Raw genomic sequence first — 12,051 nt, forward strand, 5'->3', positions numbered from 1 at the left:
CGCGTTTTTAGCCTATGCGTTCATTAAAAATCAATTTGCAGCAAGCGTTGGTCCTCGAAGATGGCATTTCAAAGAGCGTTCTTATCGATCGTTGTCAGTTCACTTCCGGCCAATAAGTCAATTACAGGCTAGGGTACGGACAATGGCAGTTGGCAGAGCTTCAAGACGCCCATAGTTTGATTTACGGCCGCCAGATAGCGCGCCGCAATTTGGTTTGAATATAGATACGTAATATAGGCCCACATTATCCCTGATTTATGCGCAGTCTCTGAAGACGAACATCCCCTATTTAATACCTGTAGGCACAGCGATATTTAAAGAAACAGAATTGACGGTTTGGGGGTTAAATTGATTGACACCTCTCGATTACTTCTGCGCCATACTGTACCCCAAGAACATGGAATTAAAGAAACCGAGCGGAGGATTCTATTGGCGTCATTTGCACAATGAGAGAGTATTTGTAGGGTATTTGTCAGAAGTTCATTTTTGAGTTAAATTTCCCAGTGGAGGACAAAACTGGGACTCGGTCTTGAATACCGGATCCGCACCGGATGAAGTAATTGACATTCAAATCACTGCAAGTTGGAGAGGAAAAAATTAAAGACGCAATGAGAAGAGCCGACAACGAGACGATCAAATGAAAATTGAGTTTAATTTGGGCTCCAAGAAAGAATACAAGGAGCGAGGTTTGCATTGGAAATTAGACGGCTAAAGGTCATGGATAAAGATTTTACTACAAAAAATTCATCTTATAATATTTCGTAAAATTTTGTCCAATTTCTTGGAAACAAGACAAGACTCTATTTTTATTCATGCTTAATCGCCAAAACTTTTATAGAAAAATGCTGTCTTATCACTTAACCTAGCTCATGCTGCTAATGACAGGACTTGACAAGGGCAAACAGAATATTGCACGGTTTGCAGTAGTGCCAACTTCAAAATTAGTATCATGTCCGCCCTAATTGATGTATTTTTAGTGACGGCTTAAGTTAATATCTGTGTAATTTTATTTTATGGTGATTTATTTTATTGGAAACATGAAATTGCGATCTGCTGTAATAAAAATTTAAATTTTACTTTTAAAACTTTAGTGCTGACTAAAATTGAATTTTGACACATGTATATCATGAAACTCCGTCATTTTTTATATCATTTGCCGCAATAAAATCATCTTTTTTAAAAGCTAGGCATTTTGAATAGTTGGCATCACTGCATAAATGTCAATTGTGTTAATTCGTGTGCCGTTTTAGCGGAACTTTTGAAAATAAATAAAGTAAATTGATTAAGTAAAGATGTACCAAACACTTACAAAAGCACCAAATTCTAACATTTGCATTTAAATTAATTTAATTGTTTAATTATTATTATTAGAATGCGGTGCTACTAACTTTTCCGAGATGAAAAAATTCTCTAAATTAGTGAACGACGTTTCAAACCAGAAGTTAAAATAAATACCTATTAATTATCGCCGCACAAAATAAACTTTGTGTTTTATAACACGACACACACGCCTGGAAAATGCTTTGGAAATTTTCGGAAATTGAAATCCCCGCCATTCAAAACAAAAACTTCAAACCTAGTAAAACAAATTACTGTTATTTGTTAAACGTTATTGTATTATTTACATCCTACTACATTTACATTTATCCTACTTAGTTTTTACATGGTTTTGATCTAATCCTGCTAATACCCTATCAACTCTAAATGGTTTTCTCAATTTTATTTTCAAGTCTGATTTAATCTAATTTAGGTACTTAATCCATTGATTTGGTAGAAAGAAAGAAAAATAAAAGTCTTCCAACTTGATTGCTTCAAAGTTTAGACTTGCAAGTGTGTATTTGAGAATCTGAAAACGTTGATTCATCATTTGAGAAAACAAACAATACGCAAAACGACGACAACAAATTTCTTTGAATGTTGTACAGAAAACGAGACAATAAGGAATGCGTAAGTGAATTGAAATCACTGCTTGTAGCACCGGTATCTTAGCTCCAAACTGTAAGGGTTCAATTTCATCCGCCATTTGGAGAATTTACACCTTCCACGTGTCCATTTCCCGTCACTTTTCTCAATTCTCTCCCTTTTTTCACCTTTCCGAACTTTGTCGACCTACAGTTCCTCATTTCAAAGCCCTTCATGACAAATTTTCCATAAGAATCCTTCTCACGTCGCTTACAAATTGATGGACAGTGAAAAAACTCTGTAAAGGTCCAATAATTCGACTCTCGGTTAAATAATCACAGGGTCTATCCGCAACCCCCCAAATATGTTGTAAAACCCAACGTTTGCATATTTTTCCTGGAATATCCATATAATTATGTAAATGCGGGCGAGTAGGGAAAAAAGGTCAAAGATTAATGTTGTTTCGCGGGATTAACGATCGTCTATTTAATTCGCTTATACATAAATTCCTCATAAAATGTAAACAACCGTGCAGGTGGTGTACAGGCGAGACATTTTATACATATGTCGTTCCCACGTTGTTCCGTTAATTGTTGTTTTTTCGAGCTTTCTCGCTACACTATTTTAAGATAAAAATCTTCCGACGTACCTTCAGGAACTGCGCTGGACGTTAACAGGAAGTTGACGCAAGCCGCTCCGGTTCCATGGCCTACTACGGTAACGTTAGTTGGATCTCCGCCAAATACAGCAATGTTTTCCTGTATCCAGTGGAGGGCAGCTATTTGGTCCATGAGGCCGTAGTTGGCCGGAGACCGCGAATATGGGTCGGTATTCGCGTTGAGGAAGCCTGAAAAGAAAAAGAATTTTAAGCGAGTTTTAAACAGAGCGAGAGAAAATTAATTATCAAATTGCACTAGCTAAATAAACAATAATTTCCGGAGCGCAAATTTTATATTTAGGTCAAGCTAAGATTGATGGATGTGCAGATGTCCCACTTTTAACGCACATTCATATTTTCTTTAAACTTTTAGGTATCTATTTAAGAGCCAACGCGAAAGAAAAATCATCAATAGACTTAATGGGAAAACAGATTTGCCATCCACACTTTGATACAATCAGTTTAAGTTTATTATTTCCAATATTCTGAAACTTGTTGCAAAGTGTAACTAAATCAATTTTATAGGTTCCAGTAAATTTATTCAACATCTCCGCCAACTACATAAAGTTGGTCTCCGTGTTCTCTCGGTTTCTCAAGTTTTTCATACTTCTTGAATTTGACCTAATTGATTAAACAAACAAAATGTCACTAATTGTGATTGTTAGTTCTTAAGCAGCGGATTCAAGAGGGTTAAGCAAAGCCTAGCTTTGTTATTCCATCGTCCGATTACTAGTATTTACTGAGATTTAATAGACCTAAGCCCTTTAGTTCGAAATCTGCAGGGTATTCCTGTTCGGGCATCCAAATTTTATGTGGTAAGGTTTAAACTATATCCCTCTGAGAACAATTTGAATAAGAAATTATAGTTCGGTGGGTGGAAGTTATAACTCGAGCAGGTACGGGAATGAATACGTAAACTGCAACGTATTAAAATTTCAGACATTCTTAGATGCTCCCTTACATGTACAATGATATTTAAGGCAGTGATTAATCAGAGAAGAATTATCTACGCCTCATTTCCATGTAAACAATCTCGCCGACGAAGCACTTTGGAAAGTTTATCAAGGAAGCAGGGAGGTGAGCAGACTTCCTCTTTACAAAAAAAATGCGAAAGTGGAGCTTGCAAAAAGGGATATAATGTTTGTGGGTAATCTAATATTCTATATGTTGCTGGGAACTATCAAATTTTACCAATTACCATCGTGGAGGGAAAATCGATCCGAATTTAAAATGAAAGCACGTAGACGCTGTAATGAAAACTTGAGGATTGTTTATTTAGAAGCATTTCCCCAAGCACTTGTTCTTAAAAACAATGTTTGTCAGTGTCTGAATTTGTTTAGGATATTCCCCAAACGAGATAGTTTCCTCGCGAAAAAATTCCCCAGTATATCTCGCAGCGCTGATGTATTCGGCGATTTTTCCACCTGCGGCAATAAAGATGTACGAATTATCATAAAAGAGGAAAATGGCGTTTTCCCCCTTTGGCACGCACAAATTTTCCGTCGAGTTCCGGGAATTAAATTACGACTTTAAGAGAGTTCGCACAATTCCAAGCAAACAGCGTGTATGTAACGGAGTTACATTACGAGAATGCTAATGAAATATCTTTATTTATAGTATCGCCTCTTGTTTAACAGTCGTCGGGGGAGGTTTACTTGCCCCAGCGTTTGCTTAATTGTGGCACGATTAAGTGTGTAATCTCGGAGACGTTTCGTGCAACTGGCGATGGCAGCGCTCTCAAGAGAACGTTCACACATTGCCCATCAATAATCTCAATGACAACCTAATTATATCCCTTGTCACCGAGCAATTCCAAACAGGAAAGAGGGAAAGGATGGGTAAAAGGTTCTTTATCAAATAAAGCCATAACTTTAAAGCGGAATCGTTATATTTTAATTTTTGACTTTTTCAAACTTACAACAGCTCGGATCTTCATGAAGAAATAACAGAACTTCTGCTGCTTTAAAGCGTACAATATGTATCACTTAAGACTTTTTTCTTAGAAGCGCCATCTTGCATTTTTATGACTTTTAAAATAGCCAATAACTTTTTTATTAGACGTACCACCGTAATGAAATTCGGCATCCATGCGGTAACTTAAAAAAATTCTCTCTCGCGGCGACTTTATTGAAGAGAAAGACGGACTCTGATTTAGGGATTTTGGTCTCATAAAAAATCTTATTACAGAAAGATTCAAGTGTATTTACTGTCTTTGTGCGACTTTTAATAACCAGTGAGAACTCTGTAAGCTTTTTAAAGCAGCTGCACAATCAACAATACTCGCGTGTTGTAAAGAGGAAGGAATGTTCAAGTTCTAAAGTTTCAAAAGTTTCAAGACTCTTCGTCGAGTCGTGTGTTCGACAAATTGTGTTAACATAAAAAGACACAATGAACCGTGTAATTATAAACGTCTAGTCGATTCTTTCCTTTTATTTTTGTTTTACCATTCAATCTCAGTCTAATTGTTTCGTCCAGTGTTTCGGGTTTCTCCCCAAAGGTTCCCGACGCGTAACTGAATTACCGTCCGAGTCAAAACCTCATCCATCGATCGTGCATTATATATTTACAATTTAATTCAATCTGTCCTCTGTAAACTTTGAGTATCAGTAGAATGGTCTTTGATTAATCCACCTTCAGAAATTGTGGATTTAACCGCGCTCGGAAAAATCTCAGTCTGACCCCAAATTTGCCGTAATTTCCCGCAGCGAAAACAATAACAGAAACGGTAAACAAACAATTCTATGTAAACCCAAGGCAAATCTCGGGATATCGTTTTTCCGATGGGCTTTTAAGCATCGAAATGACGAGTATGAAATTACACTCGAGCGATTAAATCCGAGAAATTAATAGCGGGCGGCGACGCGGAATAAAGATAGGATTGGGATTTTCTTCAACGCTTATATAAAAAGTGTAACGTTCTTCATATTTCAGTGTTTTATGTGTGTCAAACAGTGTTTTATTAGATTTTCGTTAATCAGAGCAATCTCCACCGCCCCCACATAAAGTCTGATGGATGCCGTAAAATTTGTCCGCCTAACCAGATGTCGATAGTGTTTTAGTTAACGGAATGGGCGCCCGAACAAGTTTGGCTCGTAGAAAAGCACACACAATGAAATAATGGGAATCTTCCTAATTGAAAACGAGACAAGATTCGGCAGGTCTGCTACTTGAAATACACATGTACGGGTCAGGAAACTTAGATGGAATTTAATTTAGAAAGTTTTTCTCAAGTTTAGGACCTCGGAATCAAGTTTCGGACCAAATTGAACTAGGGGAACTATTCACAAACTGATTTACAGGATTTTCCTTAAGCCAGCGTACTCGGCGAGGTTTAAGTCCTTTCGATTTTTGCGAAAGGACATTAATATTTCACTTGGTCGCGCACGAAACTTCAATTTGCTGCTACAAGCAAAATTCGAAATAAATAAATCAACATTCAGGTAGTATGGAGTTTATTATTAAGACATGACTTTCCCGGCGCATCCACCATTTTTAAAGGTCGTCGTAAAGCAATAAAAAAGGAGTCTGTTTAAGTTACAAAGTTGTTTCAAGTTCTGTTATTCCCATTTCATCGTTCGTTGTCGTCAAAGTTAATAATTCTGTCGTTTAGACCATAAATTCGTGAAACAATATGTGGCGTTGTTTGCTGGCCATGTAGGGTCCTTAACGTAAGTTATGTTTGCGGTAAACGTCTTCGTAAATATATAGAAGTTCTCGCTCGCATATCTAACATGCTCTTTTGGCAATAAGAGAAAGTCCTCATCGAACTGCTCATAAAACATAATTGAAAGCTCGTTGGAAGACGTATATCTTGTCGTTCGTCCGCGCAAGGGCGTCTCCTTCGTCGAGGCGATAATGACGCCGCAAATGGCTCTGTCGATAACAGCACGCCCGCCATAGAATATCAGGATTAGGTGTGACAATTTACAATAATGATATTCCATAAACTTGATCGCTTCGACATTGTTTACTTTGTACGTCGTCGACAATAATAATTAGAGCCATCACCAGAACTAATTACTCGAGAAAAATATTGTTCCACGACCGCAACGACAGTTTAATTGGATTTTAATACGATAAGCTATTACAACGGGGCTTTTTACAGGTGACATTAAAGTCATCAAAATGTGCGCTTTCGACGAAAGCTCGGTCGCATTTCGACTTGACAAATAGTCCTAGATTACAACTACTAAATCACCTTTTATTGGGGCGGAATTCGTTGGGACCATTCGCATTCCTTCTACTCCACGGATAAACATGTAAAGAAAACGGACGATGCACAAAAGGGACATCTATAAATACGCACTCAGTTCGGCGACACTTCTTCACGACATAAGAGGACTGAAGTTAAGTGTGTGTGGAGGATTGCAAAGTGCTACAAAAATAAACGCCGAACCAGGAAAAATCTCCGGTTTAAAAGCTCGTCGGAGTTTTTAATTATTTCGTCGGACAAGAGGTGTTACCGAGCTTTTGTCGCTTAAACTGGTTATCTAACTTCGTACGACACTCATAGCTTCGATCCAAAAAGGGTAAAATAAATAAAAGAGTGTTGAGTAATCTCGCTGAGAAGTCGAACAAAAATAACTTCAGAGGAGCAACTTCTTTGCATTGCCGACTTTTTAATTATTTCGTTTGACAAGACGTGTATTAAATCCTTTGTCGTTTCAACAGTGTGATGATCGCTTGTTGCGACTTTTACTAAAAATACTTCATTGTAACGAACCGGCCTATTGCGCTTAATAAAGTGGATGCTTGCGTCATAAAACGCGCTGAAAGGATTTTATCAGACGCTAATTTATTTCAAATATACCTCACTTTTGCTGCATCAACAAATTGAGTTTCGGGACTGTCGGCTCAACAAACAAATAACTTTGCGATTAACACATCTACCATTGCTTCAGGAGTATTGTATTTATATAAAATGATCCCTCCATTGATCAAAAATCAAATATTGCCGTAATCACGCTTTCTTTCAATTCTTTCTGAAAGCATTCTAATGCGGCGTTTTGTCCAAGCATGTAATTCCATTGCTACCATTAAGGCGTTCGTGCACAAGGCCAGAGACGATAGTATCAATCATAATTACAGACGTGTAAAAAATGACTATTAAGGGGGTTGAGAAAAATTTCGACTCGATTTATTCATTTAACGGCTTTATTATTTGGCGGCTTAGTCGCGATAGAGAAACTGGGGCGCTCATTAAAAAATAATGTTCCTGCAGAAGAACAAAGAAAGAAGGAAAACGAGAAATAAAAACAAATGCCATTAATTAAATAATGCTTTTAGCTGCAGAATTTGTTGATTGTTGCGTCCTTTTGCGGATTTAATTCAATCACACATTCATTTTTAATTTCAATAATTATTATCATTGGAAAAGTTTGAAACCGTAGCGTTCTGATTACCTTGATTAAAAATGCATGAGAATTTTAGATCAATAGTTTCAAAAATTTATACGAAACTAGTGCTAGTTCTAAGTCTGTTTTCTGTGTTCATTATCATTTACAAGCATCGTTAGCGACTTTTGGCTTAATTGAGGATTCTTACAGAAAATAATTTGGACAAAATAGCGAAGATGTTTGCACGATTTCGTCGACGTCGTCGCCAGACGAGATTATCTTACAAGTTTGAAAATAATTATTTCGAATGTTTCGTTAGTTAAGTAGTTAATAATAGTTCACTGTTTATTGTCCTTAATTTAGTTTCCTTATTTAAATTAATAAAAAATTCCACTTAAGTGATAATAATTAATTAACTTTGATCAATATCACTTGAATTGCTATTAGGGAAACTAAACCTACAATTTTCTCTATAATCGATTCTATTTTAAACGCAACATCTATTTAAAATTCCGAGTTGGAAACTTCCGCTCTATTGGATTTTTCTTTATGCAGAACTAAGATATTCGGTGAGTGGAACGATAGTTTTCCTGGGCAATATTCTCACCCGTTGAAAAAATGTAAGAAAAAAATAATTGGATTTCGGGAGGAAGAACGAAATATTCCATTAAAAAAACATAAAACTCCATTAAAAATTACCTTTACTAAAACGACCTTTTTTATTTTCTGATTAGCAACAACAATATTTTGGGAACTCATCACGTAATTTAATAACAAATCTTCTCCCAGAAAACCGGAATCATTCCACCGTTTATTTTATCAAAAAAATAAGTGAAAAAACTCCGTGCTTATATAAAGTATGTAAAACGTATTCCACTCTTTGATGAAAAAACTTGCTGACAAAAACCTTCTGGAACTTTGACTTTCGCAGTTTTTCGCCCTTGAATTTGCATGTTCTAATTAGTTTTATCCGGAAAATACTGTGACATTCAGTTTTTAATTAAACCGTCGAAGAAAGGAAAATCGTTGTTTCAGAGCACGATGCACTTGATAACATGTTTTAATTTCATTTATTTCCTGGCACATTTCAAGAATCGGACTTTTCTGCGTCGTGTGTTTGTTCTTTTTAACGTTTCGTGTCTAGATTTCTCTGGAGATACCGACAAAATATTTCGAGGTTTCTTTGCTTCTATAATTAATACAGTTAGTTTTCTGTGTCGCTTTCCGGGCGCGAAGAAATTAATTTTTGATGATTTATTTGTTCGGTTTAATTAGGCGGTGGATAATTCATGCAAAACGGATTAGCAACTAAACAAGTCGGCGACAAAAATGTAAAGTGGCCGGCGATTTGCTTAAGCACTTGAAAGCGGAAATGAAAAGAAGGACAATTGGAACACAATTAGAGCGAGTTGAATTGCAGTCTGAACAAAAACATTAAATTAAGCGGCGTGTAGGAAATTATAACACAATTTCAAGAATTTGGATCCACCGCTGAAATCTGAGTGAACTTTTCCGTTCTGTAAATCCTCTTTTTACTTGGCTACTTCAGTATTTTGTAATTGGAAAAGTTTAAGGCCTTTTAGCCGGTGCGTCGGTGAAATTTAATTTTCTTTGTCATTTTTGTTTGCATTCAGTGTAAATAATCCACCTTAAACACGAAATAATTCAATCCTCGTTGCGAGGCACGCACCTGCGTGCGACGAAGACTGGCAAAAGAAGAGGAAATAACGTCGTTCGTCAGCCCGACCGGTAACGACGCCGTTAAACTACTCGTTATATACGTGCAACATCTACCAGGATTTGCGACGAATGGCCTAGATTAGCTTTTACAAGTTTTTATCCGGTTTTTCGTCCATTTTGAATAGCTTGAATTATTTTTATCAGTCAGTTCTTCCATTTTGAATTAAATAGCGGCTGTTTGACATCGATCCTTGCAAATTATTATGTCGTTACCCTTTCTTTCTGCTTCGTTCGCGATAACTCACGTTTGATTTGACACATATTCCATTGTGACCGATCGCTGCTGTCGATCAAACGATAAAACGAACTTATCGTCGACGACAGCAAATTATCCCAAACGTCGAAGAAAAACGTCCTGAACACATTCAGTTACTTTGTGACGCTCGCCACGGGATTTTATTAGCATATTTTCCACGGGGAAAACATCGACAAACTTGAAACAGTTAATTCCGGGGAAAACTGCACTCATTACACTAACTCGCTGCAACGAAGGCAAATGTTAACACTAGTAGGTAAACAAATTGGGTGGAGAAAAATATTTACATTCTACTTTAAGTGCTGGGAAAGCTTTCTAATTAATGTAACAAATTTTCAACAAATTACGAAAATGAAAATTTAGTTTGGAATTCTAAAATCTTGGGTACCTTTCTCCTATCCTCTAATAGATATTCATGGCTGTATAACCGCGAAAGCGATGTGGCATTATGCAATTCAGTAACATTATAACATTTATTTAGTTTGCCACAAAAGCAAAAATAATGGAATAATTAAGTGTTAAACTCCCCGTGTTAGTGGTTCTTTTATGATTCGAATGTTAATTCGTCGGTATTTCAGTTTCCTGCTTCTCGGCGTCACGCTCGGATCCCGCCCTAATTGTAGTTTGACGGTCGGCATTGTTTAAAGAATTTAATATATCGCCGTCTTAACACAAAAGATCTTTGTTTTTGCCCCGTAGATATTCCCCGGTGGCATGCCGAACAGAAACTTGAGCAATTTGCAAGTTCGCAACGTAGACACGTCGGCCGCACCGCCACCACCACCGCCTCGTTTCTTCCCTAAACTCGCAGACAAACGGTTACACATCATAAGTTGCGGAATGTCTTTAAGCTCCTTTACCTACATCCACTTATGCGCCAGTAACATTCCACTTACGACTAAATGTTGTTCCTATCACAAACTCACGTCAGATTCCGGGAGCCGGAAATAAGGCTTTTATTGCGGGAAATCTTCCGGTGAATAATGACAGAGTGGTTGAAGGGGTTAATTAATTTTATTTAGCACGCAAACACGGATACGCATCTCGTCTATAGCTCGTCATGCGTGATGAATTTGTGTCGACAATTTCCGAAGCGCACTTTGGGGTGGTTTTTGTCTAAGTGTTGTCGTGAGGGCGTGTTGGTAGTTATGCAGGAATTTGCATCAGTTCACATTGGGATCATTGCGCTTTTTTGAGGCCTGGAGAACGGGAGATGAATGATTGTATTTGCACGAGTGCAAAGTGGAAGGGTCGTCATCATGCTAGTTGTTTCGTTGCTTCATTCGACTACTATTACCATTTACATGGTCACAGGTTTAGCTAATTACAATAACGACCCATTTGCATACGCTTTTATTTCAGGACGACATACATCCCAGATGGATTGCCACGAAGAAAATTCCATGAATTTCCATCACTAAATGAACAATGAACTAAAGAAAAATTTTTATTTCCTTTATATCCTTTGAGTCCGCATGACATTATTCCAGATAAATAGTCACGAAAAAATGTAATAAATATCCAGCAGACTGTTTCCTATTTAAGCTTAAAAAATTAATTTCAACTTTTACAAATTATAAAAAAAGTGCACCAAAGCTCTGCTGTATTAAATCGGAAATAAAAGTCATTAAATCTTCATAAAATAAAGTAAGAGCCTCCGTCCAGCGCAGAAGCTGTCTTAGTTTCTGCTGCATTAGAATTAATAAAGAATCTGATTAAAAGTAGTATAAAATAGCGAATTAAAACTTCTTCAATTTTGAGCGTGTGCTTCGCCAGCCGCCAATGCCAGATTAGCTCCTCGGAAGTGCATAACAACTTTGATAAACTCTCCACGTGATGTTAGTAGATGGCTCTATTGTGCAAGCACTCAACTTCTGAAGATGTTCTGATAGCTATTCGAAACGCTCTGAACAGCTTATTATCTATTTACTTTATAGAAAGATTGCTGCAGTGCAATTCCAATCTCCTCTCGGATGAGAAGCTAATTCATAAAAACGCCTTAAACTTGTGTACCGAGCGAAACTAAAATTTGCATAAATGGCATTTCCTACTTTTTCTCATATACTGCATCGTAAACTAGAAACTATCGCGAAGAAACGACCGTTCTATATAGCAAAATTTAATTTCTGGCACAAAGTCCTTTCGCCGTAAGAACAATA

At 37.1% G+C, this 12,051-nt stretch overlaps 1 protein-coding gene across 1 annotated transcript in view; it reads right to left on the bottom strand.

The window, feature by feature from the left end:
- Positions 1–12,051, bottom strand: part of Nlg3 (Neuroligin 3) — a 147,498-nt gene that overhangs the window by 21,673 nt on the left and 113,774 nt on the right. The window contains exon 3 of the mRNA XM_088036321.1: positions 2,552–2,749. Coding sequence (XP_087892447.1) covers positions 2,552–2,749 — 198 coding nt within the window. The remainder of the gene's footprint in view (positions 1–2,551; positions 2,750–12,051) is intronic.

The sequence above is a fragment of the Gnatocerus cornutus genome, chromosome 5 (genome assembly GCF_029298725.1).
Source record: "Gnatocerus cornutus isolate USDA-ARS CGAHR chromosome 5, icGnaCorn1.1, whole genome shotgun sequence".
In the NCBI taxonomy this organism is placed as follows: domain Eukaryota; kingdom Metazoa; phylum Arthropoda; class Insecta; order Coleoptera; family Tenebrionidae; genus Gnatocerus; species Gnatocerus cornutus.